The 22753-nt window shown below is 38.2% G+C and overlaps 1 protein-coding gene across 1 annotated transcript in view; it reads left to right on the top strand.

Moving 5' to 3' along the window:
- The window catches only part of COL25A1 (collagen type XXV alpha 1 chain), a 568912-nt gene extending 551750 nt beyond the window's left edge, over positions 1–17162 (top strand). The window contains exons 37-38 of the mRNA XM_072623878.1: positions 2091–2129; positions 11666–17162. Coding sequence (XP_072479979.1) covers positions 2091–2129; positions 11666–11668 — 42 coding nt within the window. The 3' untranslated portion in view covers positions 11669–17162. The remainder of the gene's footprint in view (positions 1–2090; positions 2130–11665) is intronic.
- Positions 17163–22753: the final 5591 nt, after the last annotated feature.

A 22753-nucleotide genomic window follows, 5' to 3' on the forward strand; every position in this document is an offset into this window, starting at 1 on the left:
GAAGTATCCATGCTCCCATCCTAAATAAAATGTTCACTTTTATATCTTGCCCTCACCAGTCTGGCTGGTCCATTGAAGGAGGATCTAGTATGAGCAGATTCTTTTGGTCAATATATTCCATAATAGAGGGGAAAAAATCTCCTCTTCCACCTATGCCAGCATCCCCTGACTTGGGCCTTTGTATGCATATTCCTCCTAACATATTTCCCTCCCTAGTACTAAGAACTCCCAGGTAGACCCATTCTTGCTTCCCAGGATTGGCTGAGCTAATCTTATTGATAGCCCTGAGGTCCAATAGAGGTTGAGTGCTCTTTTACTCATCCCCTACCTTAAGGGTGACAAGTCTGGGGCCTCCTCTGGACATTGCCCTTCCCATGGGTAGATCTGACAGACTAGTGTTGTTAGCATTATTACATATAAGAATTCAAGGTAATAATGAAACGGCAACATAGTCTCTCTACCCCCCCAAAATTGGCAGGGTCATTTCATCATCCTTCTAAAGATGATAATGGTCTGCATCCCAAATACGTCGCTCTCCTTTTTTTGCTTAACATTTCCAATTTAATGGTCTCTCCCTTTAGAACTTACTTGACAAAATCCATTGTGCTTCCTTCCTCTCTGTTAACATGATCTCCAGTTTCTCTTTATACTAAAATTCTTCTGTTGATCCTTTTTTCTGGTACCAATCTGGCAGTGCTAAAAAATTTTCCCCCCAAATCTAAAGATGTTTTTAAGGATTTGAGGTTTTTTGTTACTTTTTGTTATTTTTGCTTTTAAAAGAAGAATATTTCCTGAAGTCTCCTATTTTATAATTAGTTGTGGGGGGAGGGGAGGGTTACACCTGATCTGCATGTTATTTTACGATTTGTTAGCTGAGCACGGTTCTGGAAAGGTGAATGTTCTTAAAATTAGATTTTTCAGAATAGAATATATTAATTCTCCATTTAGAGAATTATAATAAAAAGTGTCAAGTCTTTTGTTTGCTTTGGATCCATAGTTATCTTTCATGGGTAAATCATAAGCATGCTTTCATAATAAATCAAATGCTATGGTCTTGGTAATATCATCTGTATCTAGAGCATGTCTTACACTTGTAAGTAGAATGTGTTTTGTAATAGAAGACAAGTTCCCTGCACACGAAAAATTACATGACTTCTCAGTCAAGTGTAACAAGTAGGAAACTGAGTGGATATTGAGTACTAAATTTCTAATAGATGGGATTTTGTGCACTGTACTAAAAGTGTACAAATGGCAGTGTGCTAAGCAATGTTAACCACAGGCTTTCTGAGGAAGAATATCCACCCACACTTTTATGTTTGATCTGCATTATTATTCTCCATCGCTTTCTCAAGTTTAAATGAATAGAACAGTAAATCCAAACCTGCTTTTTAGCATTTGCCAATTTTGAAGATGTAAAAGCTCACACTGAAATTTTAACAATTGTCTGTCCCCAGACAAATTCAAACTGACTCCAGCACACCCCTGTACAGAGAAGGAATGATCAATAGAATTCTTTGACTGCAGCATGCCTTTCAATTCAATTAGATGTGATTGATGATCTAAAGAGAGAAAAATTAAAGTGAAAGGAAGTATGGTCTTAAGCATGCTGTGAATTGTAAACTTCAGATACAAATGATAAGACATTGATCATTTATCCTTATCATGCATAGGTTATTCTGATGAAGCAGGGTTCAGGGCAGATAAATCAGAAGCTTAATAGAGATAATGAAAAGATACGCACATTCAAATTGCAGCTATAGTACAACACTTGGTATTTAAAGATGAGGCCATGAGGAGCCATACTGCAATCTGTCAATTTCTTAGTGTGCTTTTCAAAATTGTTATGTTCTTAATTGATTTTGTTTGTTAAGCTATAGCCATTCCCTTTCTAGAGGAAATTTGAATTTCCTTGATTTGAATTGAAATGTTATATGCTACTTAAAGAAATCCCACTAAGAAAATAAAGGCAGAAGTATAGACTCAAACTTTAGGGTTAGAACATCTTTACTTTTCAGCCTTTAAACATAACTATGAAGTTCTCTCTCCTTTTGACATACTGAGAAGTGTCCTTTTCGTTTTCCTTGGAACAGGGGCCGGATGGATTACCGATGCCTGGGTGCTGGCAAAAGGTAAGATCAAGGGAATATTTCTATTAAGATAGACTCTCCTTTGCTTTGATGTGGACTAAAGCTTTCAGGACCTCTTTGTGCATTTTAAAATAACCTTCAGGAAAGTCAATCATGAACAAGCATGAAGTCGAGTCTCTTCTGGAAAGATGTCTTTATGTGAACTTATTCACAAGTTATTGATCAGGGGACCATGCTAAAAAAGGGATGTAAATTAGTCCCTGATTCTTACCAATTACATTTATTAGAAATTACCCTTTTTGAAGCTGGTCATGGAAAGGGGCAGTCTATCTTAATAGTAACTATTTGCCTCTCTCTCATTCCTCTGACTACAATATTCCCAATTTCTGTCTATATTAAATATACCCATAGGTATATTTAACAGCAGTGGGTAAAACATTCCTTGGATAAATCACTGGGTTTGAAAATGGTAGAACTCTATCAATCTGATCTATTAAACTGAGCAGGAAGAAAATCTAAACGTTTATTTCCCCCTTCAATGCTACATCGATTGCTGGACAAAAGTCAGATAAACTTAAGATGTGTTTAAAGGTGTGTGACCATTCATTCAAAAGAACTATAGAGTTAGAGTTGGAAGGGACCTTAGAATTCATCCAATCTGACCCCTCATTTTACAGATGAGAAAACTGAGACCCAATGAGGTTAGTTAATTTATTCAAGTTCATTTGGTAGCAGGTGGCAAAGCTGGAATTCCAGACCAACCTTTATAACACTGCACCACAGTTTATTAGTTCCCCTGATTTTCTCTATACATTAAAGGAAAAGTCACTGGTATATAATGGAACAAAAGTGACCCTTAATTCAGAATTCCATTTTGAAAACTGAGGATGCTGACTTGCTTTATCTGCAAGCATTGTTTAGTTAGTTGGCAAAGTAGATAGAATGCCAGGTCTGGAGTCAGGAAGACTTGAGTGCAAATGTAGCGTTAGACACTCTTTAGCTATGTGACTGGACAAGTCACTTAATGCTATTTGCCTCAGTTTCCTCACCTGTAAAATGAGCAGGGGAAGAAAATGGTAAATCACTCCTGTATCTTTGCCAAGAAAACCCCAAATGAGAAGAGTTGGACATGACACAAGAAAAATAGCAAGGCTGTTTCATTATAATGTACACTGCCAACTAAAACCATTCTTTGTCGTTCAAGGGAAGGTCTTTGAGTTCAGGCCAATACTTGTTATCTTTCTAGAACTTTGAGGTAGCTTGGTGGCAAAGTGAGAGAGTGCTAGACCTGAAGTCAGGAAGAACTAATTTCATACTTAGTCCCAAAACCTTGATTGTTGTATAGATCCTAGATCGTTGTATAGATCCTAGATTGTTGTATAGATCCTAGATCACGAACAAATGATTAGCCTGTTTCCTTGTCTTTAAAATGGGGACAATAAGAGCATCTACTTCCCAGCGTTGTTGTGAGGATCAAATGAGGTATGCATTAAACATTTTGTAAACTTTACAATTCAAAATCCATCTCTTTGCTCTCAGTCACCACTGTGTGGCCAAACTGCTCCAATAAATATGCTGTGCTTAGCTAGATGAACATGGAGAATATCCAAAACAGCTCGGACTTTTAAAATATTTAGTTAATCTTTTGTTTCAGATACGTGTTCTAGCTTGAGGCAAGAGTTTACATACATAGAGGTTTGCTTGTGTGAAAAGACCTTGTATCTTCCTGGCTTTCAAGATATTTCTTTGAAAATATAAAGTACTCAGAGTAGATGTAAGCCTTTGGAAAATCTTCTTTTCCATTTTTAGTGTTCACCTAATGCTGGCATTTAAAAAAAATTATTCTGCCAAATTCTTTGTAATGGTTAATATGGGTAGCAGTATTATGAAACAAAGAGTAAATATACTTCTTAAGCCATTTAATAGAATGTAATAATGATTTGACCCATCAGAAGAGGGCTGATTTCATGTAACTTTCTTGAACCCTATAGATGGTAACCCTTCTGAACCTTAGTCTTTGGAGTCCAAAACAGTCATCATCTGTCACAAAAGTTATAAAGCAGAGCAGGCAGAAAATGTATTTATTTTTATAATGTATTTATTTATATTTAGTTTTTGACATTCATTTCCACAAAATTTTGAGTTCCAAATTTTCTCCCTATCTCTTCCCTCCCCCCATCCCATAACGCCTTGCATTCTGATTACCCCTTTCCTCAATCTGCCCTCCCTTCTATCACACCCCACCCTTCCCTTATCCCCATCTTCTCTCTTTTATTGTAGGGCAAGATAGATTTCTATACCCCATTACCTGTATTTCTTATTTCCCAGTTGTATGCAAGAACAGTTCTCAACATTTGTTTTTAATACTTTGAATTCCAACTTCTCTTCCTTCCTCCCTCCCCAACCATTGCCCCTGAGAAGCCAAGCAATTCAATATAGGCTATATATGTGTAGATTTGCTAAAGACTTCCATAATAGTCATGTTGTGTAAGACTGACTATATTTCCCTCCATCCTATCTTGCCCCCCATTTATTCTATTCTCTCATTTGACCTTGTCCCCCCCCAAAAGTGTTTACTTCTAATTATTTCCTTCTCCCATTTGCCCTCCCTTCTATCATCCCCCCCACCCCACTTGTCCCCTTTTCCTCTACTTTCCTGTAGTGTAAGATAGAATTTCATACCAAATTGAGTGGGCATGTTATTCCCTCTGTAAGCCAAATGTCTCTTTTATGAGAGATAATTTGCCCCATTCCATTTCTCCCTTTCTCCTCCCAATATATTCCTCTCTCACCCCTTAATTTTATTTTTTTAGATATCATCCCTTCCTATTCAACTCATCCTGTACCGTCTGTCTATGTTTGTGTGTGTGTGTGTGCATGTGTGTGCATGTGTGTGTGGGTGTGTGTATAATCCCTCCAACTACCCAAATACTGAGAAAAGTCTCAAGAGTTACAAATATTATCTTTCCATGTAGGAATGTAAACTGTTTAACTTTAGAAAATCCTTTATGATTTCTCTTTTCTGTTTAGTTTTTCATGTGTGTCTTGATTCTTGTATTTGAAAGTCAAATTTTCTATTCAGTTCTGGTCTTTTCATGAAGAATGCTTGAAAGTCCTCTATATCATTGAATGATCATTTTTTTCCCCTGAAATATTATACTCAGTTTTGCTGGGTAGGTGATTCTTGGTTTTAATCCCAGTTCCTTTGACTTCTGGAATGTCATATTCTAAGTCCTTTGACCCCTTAATGTAGAAGCTGCGAGATTCTGTGTTATCCTGATTGTATTTCCACAATACTCAAATTGTTTCTTTCTAGCTGCTTGCAATATTTTCTCCTTGACCTGGGAACTCTGAAATGTAGATACAATATTCCTGGGAGTTTCTCTTTTTGGGTCTCTTTCAGGAGGTGATCTGTGGATTCTTTCAATATTTATTTTGCCCTCTGGTTCTGGAATATCAGGGCAGTTTTCCTTGATAATTTCATGAAAGATGATAGCTAGGCTCTTTTTTTGATCATGGCTTTCAGGTAGTCCCATAATTTTTAAATCGTCTCTCCTGGATCTATTTTCCAGGTCAGCTATTTTTTCAATGAGATATTTCAGGTTCTCTTCCATTTTTTCATTCTTTTGGTTTTGTTTTGTAATTTCTTGGTTTCTCATAAAGTCATTAGCTTCCATGTGCTCTATTCTCATTTTGAAAGAACTATTTTGTTCAGTGAGCTTTTGGACCTCCTTTTCCATTTGGCTAATTCTGCTTTTTAAAGCATTCTTCTCCTCATTGGCTTTTTGGACCTCTTTTGCCAATTGAGTTAGCCTATTTTTAGAGGTGTTATTTTCTTCAGCATTTTTTTGGGTCTCCTTCTGCAAGCTGTTGACTCACTTTTCATTATTTTCTTACATTGCTCTCATTCCTCCTCCCAATTTTTCTTCCACCTCTCTTACTTGATTTTCAAAATTCTTTTTGAGCTCTTCCATGGCCTGACACCATTGCATATTTATTTTAGAGGCCTCTGATGGTAAGCATTGTTCTTCCTCATCTAAAAGGATGGAAGAAAATACCTGTTCACCAAGAAAGTAACCTTCTATAGTCTTATTTTTTCCCCTTTTTTTGAGTATTTTCGCAGTCAGTTATTTCACTTTTCAGTCCTTTGTCAAGAGGAGGGTATAATCTGGGGGCCTGTAAGTTCTCAGTTCCTCCAAGGTGGCACAATAAAAGGAAAGGAGTTTCCTCCTCTTCTCGCCTGTGCAGTGGTCTGGGAGGAACCAAAAACTTTTCTGCCCAGAATCTGCAAGTAATAGAATTCCCTCTCCACAACCACCTCCAGCTCTGCCACACCCCAGGACTGTGCTCAGGGCTGAGATTCAGATCAGCTGCTCAATTCCCCGAGGGACTTCAGGCAGAAGACTCCAAAAATGGACTCCACTGCTACTACCACTGAGGCAGCTGCCACTGCCTCTGCCACCGCTGCCTGGGGCTGGGGTTAGGGGGGGTACCCAGCTTCCTTCTGGCCCAGTTGATAAAGCCCTCTTACTGGCCTTTGAAGTTGTCTTTGGCACTTGTGGGTTGAGAGATCTGAGAATCTCCACTGCTGCTGGGGATTCAGCCCCTGAGGCCTGTTCTGATCCTATTCCTCCAGGTGCCACATGGCCAAGACTGTGCTGTGCTCCATTCTGTGCCCCATGCAATATACCTTTTCTGTCAGCCTTCCAGGTTACCTTGGGCTGGAAATCTCTTTCACTCTGTTGTTCTGTGGCTTCTGCTGCTCTAAAATTTGTTGAGAGTCATTTTTTACAAGTATTTTATGGACTGTGGGGGAAGAGCCAGAGTATGTGCATCATTCTTCTCTGCCATCTTGGCTGTGCCCCCTGCAGGCAGAAAATTTAAAGACAATACTCTCTTTTCCCCTTGGTGACCTGTTGGTGCTGAGGCTCCTCAAAATTAGCTATACTGATCCCTAGACAAGCCATCCATTTCTGGGCCTGTACCCAATCTCTCCAGCTTGGTAGGACAGACCAGAGGAAAGAGACACTTCACTGAGTATGATCTTTAAGAACCCAGGGCTCCCTCCGTACCATGAGAAGGCATCGAAGATGGGGTTTAGTGAAAGAACAGTTGTTGTAAAAGGTCATATATACTAATTAGAGAATGAATATGCCATAGAGAATAGAAATCATGCCTTAGATTGGTTCAAGATCCACCTCTTAAATCCCCACTCTGGTTGTATGGATCTGTGTGGGGCATTTAACCTTGGTACCTGAGACTATAAATTGAAGAATAGTTTACTAGTTAAGTAAAAAGAAGAAATCCAGCTAAAGGGGGAAGGAAAGCACTAACCAAGGAAAAGAGTAAGTGAAATTAAACCATGTAGCCAATATCATTAACATTTGTTTGATTCATTTCCCCAATTTTCTGTGGCTCATATTCATGAAGCCCAGAGCCATGTGGGCTTTTGGAGGCATAGAAAAGAGCTCTTTGCTTTTATTCACTCCAGAACTTCTGGAAATGGGTCAGCCCCTGTACAACTTTTTCCCTTGCACAAAGTTTCACTGACTTGGTCAAGAAATACAATTGATTTGGGAAAACAAAAATTTTCTGTTGATGACTTCATTTATTTAGTGCTCCAAACTGTACTTATTTTTCAAGCTGTCAAATAAGTTGCTATCTACACTTGAGATCAGATGATTCTCAAAGAGGTAGACTCTGATGTGTGAAAACTGCCCATTGACAATTATAGTCCATTCAAAGAGTACTTCAGCAGCATGTAGCACTTGAATTACCATTTATTTTCAATTCCCTGTAATTGAACTACTGTAATGATTTTTAATCCTATCCAAAAGACTGACTCTTTTAGTTTGAAATCCTTGAATTCAAAAATGGAAATGTTTAATTTCTCCAAGTTTCTAACCCACTCATAACATTTCTATTTTTGACTAGCAACACCTGACTTTGAAAGAAATTAAACCATGAGGTAGATAGTGGATTGAGAGGGCTAGCGAGAGAGTCAAGAAGGTCCAAATTCAAATCCAACCTCAGATCATTACTACCTGTGTGATCCTGGTCAAGTCATTTAACCTCTGTCTGTTTTAGTTTCCACATCTACTGAATGATGGATAATAACAACACTGACCTTCCACGGTTGTAATGAGGATAACATGAGATTAACATATGAAAACCTCAATATAAAAATGAGCTTCTGCTTATTTATTATATTTTGTTGTTGTTCAGTCATTTCAGTTGTATCTGATTCTTCATGACCTTATCTCCTTCTTCAGCTCATTTTATAGATGATGAAACTGAGGCAAACAGGGTTAAGTGACTTGCTCAAGGTCGCACAGTTAGTAAGTGTCTGAGGCCAGATTTGAACTCAAGAAAAGGAGTCTTCTTGACTTTAGATCTAGTTCTCTATGACTAATCATTTTCTTCAGAGGTAGCATGAGGCAGTGAATGGGAGAGCTGACATTAGAGTGAGGAAAACATGGGCTCATGTTCCATCTCCAACATATCCTAGCTGTGTGAGCCTTGGAAAATCATTTGACTTTTCGTGCCTTGGGGAATGCTTTAAGATGGTGAGGTGCAAAGCTGGCACTAATTGGGTAGAGAAAGTTTCCTCATCAGAAGCTCCCCGTACTAATATAATCATAGGTCTAGTCTAAAACACCAAACAAAACCAAACCAGAAACCCTACCTGAACCAGCATCCCAGGACTATAAGTCACTGTGATTAATTAGACAAGTCTCTTTGGTTAGGGCCTCTTCCTACAGTAATTCGTTCATTCATTTTGTTCAGCTTGTCAAAAGCCATGTATTGAGCTCTACGCAAAGGAATGTACGAGACAGTGAGCTCACGCAATGCCAATTGATCTTTGTTCAAATTACTTTTGTTTCTGGTTTATAGATTCATATTTCTAAGTGAAATGGCCCAGATGAAGTAGGTACCCTGGAGTGGTCAATCAAATAGCCGCATTTTTTTCCTAAGATGGAACTAGTGGATATGTAAAGATTGTCTTTCTTCAAACTTTACCAGGATGGGAACTTCCTACAGCCTCAGTCTAGGCTGGTGATAGCTTCTGATTGGCTGAGCCTTTTAGGGGATTCTTAAAACTTAGGACATCAGAACCTTTTACCTCTAATATTAATATTGTTATAAATCACTGTGAGGTCTCTACAAATGCTTTACTCATAACACTCTTGTAGGGTAGATAGTGCTAATATCGTCCCCATTTAAGAAATGAAGAGCCTGATGTATGTGTAGAACCCATATAAGATTGCATGCCATCTCAGGGAGGAAGGGGAGACGGAGGGGGAGAAAATGTAAAACTTATGGAAGTGACTGTTGAAGACTAAAAACAAATAAATTAATTAAATTTTAAGAAAAGAAAAGAAATGAGGATCCTGAGATGAGAGAGAAGAAAGTCCTCACAACTAAAAAGTGTCAGAGCCAGAATCTCAACTGGCTAACTTCAATTTGATCACCCTTTGAACACCACTATATTTTTTGAAGGGTTTCCTTTTTCTTTTCCTGAAAATTACATCATAGTTGCAGATTGGGGAAAAGGGAGGTTTAAAGGAAACATATTTTCTTATAATGAGTTTAGCATGTTTAAAATATTTTTGATTTCCATCTTAAGGAAATACATATTACTTTTCCACATATATCTGATGGTATAGGAAGGTGGGGGGGAGGGGAAGGATCCAGACCTGTGATTTCATTGACATGGGGAATGTGCAGTGTAGGACTTCTCTCAGCCTCTGCATATTGGCAACTCATTTGTAATCTGGCTTCTTTGAGAGTTGCCCGGGGGCACTGAAGGGTGAGTAGCTAGTACAACTTGGTTACGTGATAAGTCAAAAGCATTTATTAAATATTTAACATGTGCCAGGCACTGTGTTGGGTGTTAGAAATGCAAATGAGAGAGAGAGAGAGAGAGAGTTACTGTTCTAAAGTAGCTTACATTCTAACAGGGGATATACAAGAGTGGTATCAGTCAAGTCAATAAGTGTTCTCTGCTAAGCACTCAGGATACAAAGAAAGTCAAGAATAGGTACCCTGCCCTCAGGAAACTCCCAACCTAACAGGAAGATAACATGCAAATAACCATGAGCATACAAGTTGTACGTAGGATGAATTGGTGGTACCCTCACAGGGAAGGTACCAATTTTGAGGGGGCCCAGGACAGGCCTCTTGTAGTAGGAGAGATTTTGTAGCAGAGATTTGAATGAAGACTTGAAGATAGCTAGGGAAGCCAACAGGTGGAGCTAAGGAGAGAGAGGCATGAGAAGGGTTAAGACCCAGGGGTGAGGAACCTTTGGCCTAGAGGCCACATGTGGCCCTCTAGGTCCTTGGGTGCAGTCCTTCAAGTCCAAGTTTTACAGAACAAATCCTTTTATTAAGGGCATTTGTTCTTTGAAGTTTGGATTCAGTTAAAGGGCCATACTTGAGGACCTAGAGGGTCCCATGTGACCTCAACGCCAAAGTTTTCTCACCCCTGGCACTAAGCAGTCACAAGTCTCCATTGTGAATGAAGCCATACAACAGGAAATTGTCACATCCTTTCAGATAGATCAAAGGATCCTAGATTTTGAGCTAGAAAGGACTTTAGAGGTAATCAAGTCAAACCACCATATTTTATAGATGGGAACTGACTTGCTCAATATCATACATTTACTAAGTTTCCTGAGACAGGGTTTGAACTCCTATCTCCTGACTGCAAAGCCAACACTTTGCTACACTATGTGATTCCAATAATTCCGTAAGTCAGAGGCTAAAAGAAGATGTTTTAATTACAAACTACTCAGTGGCAAAAGGAAATAATCAGCCATTCAAATAAGACAAATGCTTTCATAGCCCCTGAGAGGGCTGGACCAGCACGATAAAGGGCTAGACACACAGAATATAGCCAGTAGTTTTGGTTTTGATTTCATTAGTAATCATTTTGTTGTAGTTCAGTCGTGTCTGACCATTTGTGACTCCATCTTGGTTTTCTTGGCAAAAATACTGAAGCAGTTTGTTATTTCCTTCCCACATTCATTTTACAGATGGGGAGACTGAGGCAAAGAGTTACGTGACTAACTTAGGATCACATAGTTAGTGAGTGTCTGAGGCCAGATTTGAACTCAGGAAGATAAGTCTTTCCAACTTTAGTTCTGGCTGCGTCCCCTAGCCACCTTATAATAGCTATCATTTATAGAATGCTTTAAGATTTACAAATTTCATCTCATTTTTGTCTTCACAACAATCCTGGAAGATAAATGTTATTACTTTCCCCATTTTACAGATAAGAAAACTGAAACAAATAAAGGTCGAGTGATTTGCCCGGGGTCATATAAGCAGCAAGTAGCTGAGACCATATTGGGACTCAAGTCTTTCTGTCCCCAAGCCCAGTGCTCCATGCATTGTTCTACCCACCTGCTTTGCTTTGAGCTCTCTTAAAGAGGAAGCTTCCTCTAGAGGGAATCCAGTTGGGGTTTAGTTGATAAACAATGGTCTCTGTTCTCTCAGTTGTTTTGTTCACCAAGTGTTCTGTGGCTTAATTTCCAGACTACTAATATTACTTGTTGTTTTTGTTTGTTTCCCTGCAGTGACGAATCTAACCTTACAAGCATGAAGTTGTGTATATAATGCTCCGCATTTTGTATTTATAGTTGAAAAATGAAATATAGATTTTACAAGTCTGAGATATGTTTACATGTAGCTGCTTCTACCTGTTTAAATTGGCCATGTGTACATCTTTTCTTCACTTACATCTGAAGTTAGGAAGTATAGGAAACCATGGGGAGAGAAACCTGACAACATCCAGACTGAGAACTCTCTGGTATGACAACATGTAGCCATGTGGAAATAGCAGAGAAAGAGCGGAATTGTACCTTCCATATTCCCTTTCATTGGACTCCCATGCACAATAAGTTCTATGAACTAGTCGTTTACATGAAATTGTGACCAAATATGGACTAAAAGCTATGAAATGTATTGGCACTGACTGATTGTACGTAAAGCTGAATGTCTTCTCATCCGCATTCACCTTGGCCACCACCATTGACCCACACCCCCCTTAACTGTTGAGATAAACTAAAAGAGCATGAAGTGTGTTCCCAACCTGCTTGTCCGATGCTAACCCTCTGCTTGCTGACACCTTTGATCCCAGTCACTGAACATTTCTGTTCCTTTTGTCATTCCCAAGGGGGTCACACCGTGGCTTATTGCCAAAAAGAGATAAGTCCGTGGAGCAAGAACACGAATAAAGGTCTTGTATTTTGAGGGAGCTGCAGTCCTGACTGCAGAGCAACAGCTTCCAGTTTTGTGGGGTCCCATCGGCCACCTTGGTTGAAAACACAAGGTGCCAGGCCTGTTGCCCACCAACAGTTTTCCTTATACCGCTCCTGGCAGTGAAGATGTCCAAGGCGGACAAGTTCAGCATCACGCGCTGTCTCTTGTGTGACTGAGTAGGAAAGAGGTTTACAACAGCAAACACCCAGAGGAGAAAAAAAAAAGTTTTTTAAATTTAAAATAAACTTTTTGAAAAGAATTTTACAAGTGAAAACATGGGTGGTTTGAAAAGATGGCGGAGATGTCCAGTGGTTCTTCTGAGGTAGGAGATATTTGAAACAGCGGACCTTCTCTCTGAGAAATGGGACAGCTGGTGGTCACCATGTTGCATAATAGGGTTGCTAAAGAAGGGACGGGCTTTGATGAGAAGTCAAAATTAAACACTCTCCTACGGAGTAAAATGGCCAAGTTCATCTGGACAGTCCATGCTGCAACATGATTGGACAGTGTATTTTTTTTTGAGAAACAATCCATGTTGAACCTTTTTTACAGGGCTTTGGAAACTGATGGTATTTTCATTTCTTTTAATTTTTTCTCTTTTTCTTTTGGCCCCCTTTTCCTTGTACCTTGTCCCCTCCCAAGTATTTGTTTATTTGTTTCCATTTTCTTTTATATTTGTTGTGACCAATTTTTAAGCACTGGAAGTCGTTCAAATCTTGTGAGCCTATTTCTAAAAAAAAAAAAAATCACTTTTTTTTAACTTTGAGTATTCTCATACTCAAAAAAGAGACACACTCTCCTCTCCAGCACTGTGACACAGTTGGCCTGTAGTGACTAATCCCATTGACAACAGCTGGAAAGAGTCAAAGGAGAAGAAGGAGAAGAAGAAGAAGTAAGGCTCAGACTCCTGACTTTGTTAACTTTTAAGCATCCAAGTGATGCATTTTCATAATTTCAGTGCTTTTGTGTTGATTTTCTTTGATATGATAAATTTATACTACGTAAGGTCACTCCCTGCCTGAAATACAGCTCAAGGTGCCTCTAACCTTGCAGAATTGTTTTCTATACCTCGTGGTTCTATTTAGAGCTAAGCTTTGTCTATATTCAGATTCTTTTATAATTATGCTTACGTACCTAAATGTTTGTCTTATCTGAAGACCAAATCTTAACTATCAGAAAGATGTCAGAAATAGAGCTGTTCTTTCAGAAACGGAGCATCTGTTTCCATATATTTGTCCCTAAGCCCCTAACCATCTTAGGCTGTCTATTTCTTGGATGCTTTGAAAGGGAAATGCTTTCCTGGCTTTTCAAAATGGAAAGGTTACCTCAAAACAAGTCTCAGTGGAGGAAGGTCTATAATTTTGAGCCATGCTGTAATTCAGATCCCCTCCTGAGTGTGTGTCCTTTCATGGGGAAGTTCCCATTCCATGCACACATTTTCAATAACCGAAAAGAAAAACAGATGATCTCCATCTCACTTTTTATTCAGTTGCCAGCATTTCAGAGGGAATTCATGATCTCTCTTTTACAGTATGTAGCAGAATGATCAATCATACCAAATGTCCTCTTCTTTTTTTTTTTTTTTTTAATTTTACCTGCATATCTTTTGTTCTTCAGTGATTTCTTTCCAGGGTGGGCAGGGTGGGGGGTAATCAAATCACTGGATTAATTCATCTGAGTGGCAACATTTTTGGTAACATTCCATTCCGGAGCCCTGTCCAGCATTCTTGGAAGCCTTTGAGGAGCAACTTTAATCTTCTGTGCTATGACTTAAGTTAGGATGGAGGGGACTTGGATGAATGGGGAAAAGAGGTCCTTTTTTATCTAGTGTACTCTGTCTTAAGTCAGTGTTGTACAGAGCTCTAAAGAGGTTAGAGCTCTGGAGTCTTTAAGAAAATAGCTGTAAGTATAAGAGTTTGGCAGGTAGATTTCATCCTTGTTATTTTTTTCTTTGTTTTCATCTTATAGAAATAAATGGAGATGAATTACTCTTTAGAGTCTGCAGAGATTCAAAATAGAACAAAAAGAAACTTTTCTCAATCTTTCCCCCCATTTGAATGACCTTCAATAAAACTTTTGAGTTTTTTAAAGTTTTTAATTTTTTAAGAGGCTCTTCCAACATATCTGCATATACAATTTTGTAACCGATTTGACAGTGTTGTTTTTTATTCCATGAACAAAGGAAGCTGTGAACCTGATTTCTGTGTACTTGGGAATATGACCAAAGGTACTTCTCAGCCCAGGGAGAACACCTAGCATATAGGCATAAAGTACTCCTGGAGGACGACTCCAAATCTCATCCAAAGCTTTTCTTTCCAATCTGCAAATGTGGCGAACTACTCTGTCTCACAACAAAAGATGTAGTTATCCATTTCATTGACTGGAGAAGAAGTTCTATTAACATGAGGGTTTCTTTGAATGACATTCAGTGTGATCTAATGACTTAGTCATGTCTTTGGATGCAGATTTTGGAAAGACGCCTGTTTTCTTTGTAGATCTTTTTGTACAAATAAGAAGTTCTGGACATAAAAAGCTTAGTCTAGTTATAAAAAGAGAGTATCCTTTGAAAACACGGAACTGGTTGTTTTATCTTTAAAACTATTTTGACCTTGTTTTAGTGCTAATATATTATTTTTCTTGGAAGAGTGGAGAGAGGAAATAAGCTCCATCATGGGCCATGACTTGTCTCTTTGGCAGCCTGCTTCTGCGAGCTTGGGGGTAGGAGAGGAGGGGAATCCTTTTAAAACAAGCAGACTTGCAGTGATGAGGATTCAATGACTAGTTCTTCCTACTGCTACAATGTTTCACTGACCTGTGTTTACATATAACGCATATCCTCTCACTTAGTGTCTCATGGTTTATCACTTTTCTTATTTTGTATATTCATTTATCAATTTCCACACTCACTCCAATCAATAACAATAACAGATTCCCTCTCTAGAGGGGCCAAGTTGACATGTACTACCTACACTTGAACATAGGACACAAATATGTATACATTTTCTCTGGTTTTAATTTATCTTAATCTAGCTTGAGGAAATATTTCCTTTCTCCCTTCTCCTTTTTTCTTTGGATAATGTTTATGGAAAATTAAATCTATGACAGAGGTTGTTGATGCTATACACAAACTTCCTTTCTTTTTTCCTTTCTTTTTGGTGAATTTCTCATCAGTGTATAATATTTTGATAAGACGGGGAGTACCTGTATATCTGGCTACATAAACATGTTTTTTGACAATAGCAAAAGTTTATGTATAAGTACAAGTTTGGAAAATGGTCAAATCAGCATGCCTGCAACTATGAAAACATTGTGTATAGCATTTTGAAACATTTGATCCCTTCCAAACTCATTCTTTACTTTGCTGATGTAGCATGAAAAGTTGAAATTCTCATTTTTCTAGTTGTATGCTATTAAAAGTATGGCCCTATGCAGAAATGGGTTATGTTTTTATTTTGCTGTTTGAGCACCTTCCAATAAATGAAAACATCGTGGTGGGCAAACAGATATCAGAATTTCAAGCTTCGTTAGCTCTACTGCTTGATGATCAAATTGTTTGTTTGGTTTTTATAAGCAAGTCTCCTTATAAACAAGGGGAGAGCCCTTCAGTCTCTATAGAGTCTTACTTTTCATTTTTTAAATTGAAGACTTTGGTACCTCTAAAAGCTTGGTTCTGTATGGGAACCCATGGTTAGAGTTAAGTATGAACGGATTAAATGATATGATGGTGCTGCAATAAAAATACCACATCTAAAGTAGTATTAACATTTGTAGGCATTTGCTACAATCCTGCTAACTTATTAAGAAAATAATTTCTTGGAAGCATTGGTTTCGTTAGCTGGATTCATTGAGACCCATAGTAGGGAATCACCTCCAACCTTAATTTCTGGTGGAGTTTGTACTAACCCACTACAGAACGAATAGCATGAAAAATAATGCCACTTTAAATGTAGTGTTTAAAAAAAAGTAATCACGCTGCTGATAAACAGGATTATTCATATTTGGTAAACAGAGGTACCTTATTCAACCTAGAATTTTTATTTCAACATTTGCTGATACTTAACCAAAACTTTTCAGAATTTCTCATAACATAGTTGATACTTGCACACATCTCAGAAATATTATTGAATTAGATTCATGGAGGATGTTTTACATTTCGTTAACACTTTTGTGGATATGCTTTTTATTCTTGTACATGTTTGGAAACATAGAATACTGTGCAACTGATTAACATTTGTAAAAGATGTATCTGACCATCTTTTTCCTTTGGAAAATATATTTTATTTGTAATTTTTACTTTTTTTAAGTTCATCAATATGTGCAGTTATTTTTGTATTACAGAAAACAAGTGATCTCATCAGTACATGACAGGAGAAAAATGCAAAAAGTATTTTAACAAGCTTTACACTGCTTACGGTTGAAATTTTCTGTGGGCCAGTCTCATGTCATTGATTATATTAAGAATATGATGTGTCTTATCACTGTAAATATGGCACAAATCTGGATTTCCTAGTTATGTAAATAATAGCAAAGTTACATTTTGATGACTTATTTTATCTTCATTGTAACCTTGATGTCTGACTTTGTTGAATCAGGAAAAAAAACCAGCATGGGTTTGATTTTTAGTTTGAAAATATTGCCTTGGTTTTCCATTTTCCATTTGTTTTATTTGAGGTTTGGTTTTTTTTTTTAACTTGCCTAGGGGGTCCCTAGTTGGTGAGAAGTTGATCTTCAGAATTATTTTTACACTATTTATGACTTATTTTCATAATGTAAAAAGTGTGTAATTATTAAAATATTAATCCAAACACTGATTCCGGTTTCTCTTAAGTTCTGTGTTCATGCAAGTCTTGGTCTGATCTTTTGGATGAAAACAAAGTCTGTAAAGAATGATGATCCATTATTCCTTCATAAAGCAGTGATTCACAAAGTGATTCACATGTTCCCAGAGATTTTCAGGGGCTCCACAAGGTTGAAACTATTTTCATAATACTACTAAGGAATTTTCATTTCTAATATGGCAGATATTAGCTCTTTGAGACTTCTTCCATAATTTTTAAGATTGTAAAGGATTCGTGAGACCAAAAAGTTTGAGAACCAGGACATTAGGGGTAGCTAGGTGGCAGAGTAGATAGAGCACTGGACCTGGAGTCAGGAGAACCTGAGTTCAAATGTGACCTCAGCCACTTACTAGCTATGTGACCTTGGGCAAGTCACTTAACCCCAACTGGCTCCTAAAAGAAAGAGAACCCCTCTCTTGGAGTAACTGTAATACACAGGCAATGATTATGATCATATAATTATTGCCACAGATGTGAGCCTCCAATATTTTTTACTGTTTGAGTTGCAAATAAATAAACTATGAAGAACCAAGACCAACAACTTAACTCAATATGTAGGATGAGGAAAACAACCCAGGTATCCAATTCTTGCTAGGAGTTCATGTTAATTCATATTAACCATCAAATTGATATAAAAACACAGGTCAAGGTTAGCTGAATGTACAAGGGCTTCCTTAAACATTACTGATCCCAGAGACCTTTCACACCAGAAGGCCATGATTACCATCAAAGCCTTCCTCTTTGGCTCTGAATGTAAATTGGTTCCATCTATTTTCCCCATCCAGGTAAATGCCAAATATTTTCTTCAGCCCGCCTCTGTGATCCTTTTCCTTTGGAAGTCAGGCAGTATCCCTACCAGAAGGTGCAGCTGCTTGGTCAGACAAGGAACCCTGACTGATTCTACAGACCTCATTCCCCTCCTGCAGAGGATACCCATAGATCCCAATATCTAGGAATCTCTAATTAAATGCTAGGGACTCAGTGAAAGGTAGGGTGGTGGTAGAGCTTTTTATTTTATACTCTGGGTAGGATTGAAGTAGGAAGTGGACTCAAGCATTCTCTCTCTCTCTCTCTCTCTCTCTCTCTCTCTCTCTCACACACACACACACACACACACACATACACACACACACACAATTTAATACTAAAAACAATCCCTAGGGGTTTTTAATTATTTTATCTTGGTCTTCCTCACAATATCATAATGATATTATTGCAATGAATGTTACTCAAATGTGTTTAAATTGCTTATATTTCTAAGCTTTTATGAAACTTACAACTGTATTTCAATCATATTTCAAAAATAGTCTCTACTCCCAAAAAACCTATATTCTAAGAAAGGAAATAATATACATAAATTAGAACATAGATAATTTCAGAGTAGATGGAATGGCACTTGTACCTGGGAAGACCAGGAAAGGCATCCCTGAAGGGAGGTGATGTTTGAGTTGGGTATTAGAGGAGACCAGGAATTCTAATAGTCATACATTTGGAGGGAGAATACTTTAGGCATGGAGAGTAATCAATTCAAAAGTACGAAGATGGTAGATGGAGTATCGTGTAAGGAAAGGCAGGTGGGCCAGTATATCGGGATCTTAGAGTGCATGGAGAGAGTAGAATATAAGAAAATTGGAGAGATGGGAAGAGACCAGGTTGTGAAAAACTTTAGATACTAAACAAATAACTTTATATTTTATCTTGGAGGCAACAGGAAGCCCAGGAGTTTATTAGGTAAGGAGGGTGATAGGGTTGGGCTTAGAAGAAATACTCTTTCTAGGCAGAGAGACCAAGAGGAGGCTATTGTAATAGTCCAAGTAAGAGGTGGTGAGGGTCTGAATTAGGGTAGTGGCCATCTGAGTGATGAGAAGGGGTTGAATGAAAGAGAAATTCTAGAGAAGAAAATTACAAGATCTGTCAAGCGATTGGATATTGGATATTGGTGAGAGAAAGAAGGACATGAGTTTGTGAACCAGGGTGACCAAAAAACGTGGTGTAACAGTAACAGGGAAGTTGAGAACAGGGGTAGAATTTTGGAGGAAAAGTAACAGAGTTCTCTTTTGTCCATGCTCCATTTGAGATGCTCACCCTCAAAGGGCTCACATACTACTAGGGTGATATTCTAAGCTGGGCATGACTCAGGCCAGGCTCCTATAGTTTAGGTTTGCTACTGGAACAAAGTGAGCTACTTGTAAGTCATTTGTTAGTTAACAAAAAGAGATTTACTTAGCCCTAGCAGGAGAAGAAAAATAAACAAGGATAGACAGTGAGGACAGCTTGAATTTATTCTGGTGTTTATCATGATTCACCAGTCAAGCATCAGTAAAAGACCTTAAAAGTCTTTGTGGGTGTTTTTATACTCAAGCAATGAGGAGGAGGGTCAGTTAGATGGAACAGCGTATAGATCACTGGGTTTAAAATCAGGAAGACTCATCTTTCTGAGTCCAAATCCAGCCTCAGACATTTACTAGCTTTGTGATCCTGGGTAAGTCACTTAATTCTATTGCTTTAGTTCCTCATCTGTAAAATGTGCTAGAAAAGGAAACCACTCTAGTATTTTTACCAAGAAAACCCCAAAAAGGGTCATGAAAACCCCAAAAATGGAATAACTGAAAAACAACAAAAAATGAGTCATCAACAATCTGAACTTTTCTTCTCATAAGTTAATCAAATCTCAAGGATGCTCTCTGTACTTTTAAAGGAAAACTATCCTACCTTGCATGGGTGTTAGGGTTTGGATTTTCAACCACAGAGAGATAACATTTACATAAATCAGCACTTGCAAAATAAAGACAAAGTAGATGATATGTGTGTTTCCTCACATCAATCCTTGGGAGGTGGGTAGTACAATGAGTAGTACCCCCATTTTACATATGAGAAAACCAAGACAAGTGAAGCGGCCATACTAATAAGTGCCAGAGTCTGGATTCAGGCCCTGCTTTCTCTTACTTTGCACAGTCACCCAGTGGTTATATAAATAATTGGATTTTGGAAGATACAGCATGATGGTGATATCATAAACCCTTAATGAATTTCACATTGCTATATCACTGACTGATAAATCATAAGGAAGACGAGACACTCTTTATGATTTCAGACCCATTCAGTGTTGTAAGTTCCAAAATTATTGACATAGGATTCACTGCCAAATCTTCCTTTCATCAAAGCCACAGTTCTTCAGCTGTTCTTTGTTTGTCCCTTTAAGAGCTGTTTTTAACTCTGAGTCATATATTCAAGGGACTGGTGAGAATCAGCAAAAGGTATTTCCGATAAGGATAGCATGAACCCTGGAAAGTAAGAAGACATTTTGTCACCATGCTTCAGACAGCTTTGGCTTTACACATTAGATTAAGATTGGAACTTGTCCTGCTGGTTCTGCTCAAGTTGATACAAGTCAGCCTTGGGATACAGACAAATTTAGTAAATCTATAATCCTAGAACCCAAGGAAGACCCTGCTGTCCTAGGTGATTTGGAATGATGCTTAATTAATTTCAGTCCCGAAGCCCCATAACAAACACTGAACTTAACTGGGGTTAATTGAACACAATAGGGTCACTTCTGATAAGTCAGAAAGTTAATCAACACCCTAATCTTATGGCAGGCACTGTAATAGATGTCAGAGATTCCAAGACAAAAATAAAATCCCCTTTTCCCTTGCAGAACTTATATTCTAAGGAGGAAAAACGTGCATACATGTATATAAATAGAAATATATTCAAAATAAGTGAAAGTTAACTTCATGGAGGTGCTAGCAACTGGAGGGGGCAAGAAATGCCTCATTCGAGAGGTGGCACCTGAGCACCAACTTTGAAGGGAACTAAGGATGTCAAGAGGAGGGTGTAAGAAAGGAGGGAATTACACCCAAAGGCATGGAGAAAGAAAATGGATTTTTTTGTATTAAAAAAATGGCAAATAGGTCATTTCGAATGAAACTTGCATTAGAGAGTGTGGTATGTAACCAACCTGCAAAGGTAGATGGGTACTAGATCGCAAAGTGCTTGTTATGGGAAAGAAATGAATTCATGTGGAAGGTAAGTGCTGCCAAATATATATTTACCACAATGCAAAAATTATAGAGGTAAAAACCTAAGTTTTATTACTATGCTCAAGCATAAGCCTCAGAGAAAACCTGAACAATTGGGAGGATTGTGACAAGGTTTCTCATAGGCAAAATTATACCAGTACAGAGAATAATTCTTTTACAAAATGCAATCTTGCATATTCCTTGTAGACCATAAAAGTTAAGGTTAGGTCTACAGTCTCAATATTTCCTTCAATGTCAAAAAAGTTGGGCAAATCTAGTTAAAAAGAGTCGTAATCTCATACATCCCCTAAGGAAACAAATGCTCTATATAAACTAAGTTAAATTATAGGGGGAACTTCATTTAGAAGTTTCACAAATAGGCTGATTGAAAATGAAGATTTACATGTCACCAGGATAACCAAGACTAGGCATCAGGGAAATTTTTCCTTCAGTGGTTTAGCTAGGGGAGCCAACACATAACTAAATCTCTTTGATTTCCCTTTGGCTTCTATCTGAAGGATGTCAAATAGTGTTCCCTTATTTCATGAGTCAGATTTTGGTCAGGTAAGGTTCATATTAAGAGAAGAGGATGAGCTTTTAGTGAACCAAAATTTGTAAGGGAAATGACCCTGAGTCCTGAATAATAAAAAGAAAAAAATTCCCATGACAGGATTTAATTGAATTATCTTCCTCCTGAAATCTTTTAATCATTTCAGTCTTTTTTTTTCTTTTTTTCTTCTTATAATTCCCTATCCCTCAATTTATGACTCTTCGAGTATGGCTTTCCTGGAGAACAGATCTCTAAGTCATCTAAGCCTCTTCCCAAGCTAGGGAACTCACCGATTTCAGATTTTGCTCCAAGTGACCTCTGAGGGAACAGAACCGGCCCCAACTGGATGGTGGATTCTTTCCTTCAGGCTTAGTGAAATGCCACAACACCATTCACTCATATGCATCCTGCCTCAGTTCTCATTTTTTGAGACTCAGAGCTCTGGGATGCTACTGCCCCAGCCTAAGCAGCCTTCTGCCATTTTGTATTTCCATGGCACTGGTAAAGAGGGAGAGTAGATTTGAGGTGTGTTAAGAGTTAGTGGGTGGGATTGTAAAGTCACCCCTCAAAAAGGTGGTGAGGGACAGGGGTCTGAGTGCCTTAAAGGGTTAAGGATTAGCCTTCTCTGCTATTTTTCATTGAGTTCTTGCCTTATTTGGATATCCCTTGTAGACCAGAGAGTCAGATAGGGAGAGATTAAAGATGAGAGGGGAGAGGGTGATGATGGTGGAAACAAACTGCCAGAGGAAACACAAAAAGATGAGATACAGGTTAAAAGTAGAGGGTTTAGTTTTGAGGAAAAAAAGGACCACTTCTTCATCAGAGAGTGGAGTAGAGAGAGAAGACAAGGTCTCACACACTAACTAGCTGTGTGACCCTGGACAGATCACTTAATCCTGTTTGCCTCAGTTTCCTCTCTGAGCTGAGTTTCAAATCTAGGTGCTCCCATTCTACATCCAGAACTCTTTCTATTGTTCCAGTGTTTCCTATTTC

The sequence above is a fragment of the Notamacropus eugenii genome, chromosome 7 (genome assembly GCF_028372415.1).
Source record: "Notamacropus eugenii isolate mMacEug1 chromosome 7, mMacEug1.pri_v2, whole genome shotgun sequence".
NCBI lineage: Eukaryota > Metazoa > Chordata > Mammalia > Diprotodontia > Macropodidae > Notamacropus > Notamacropus eugenii.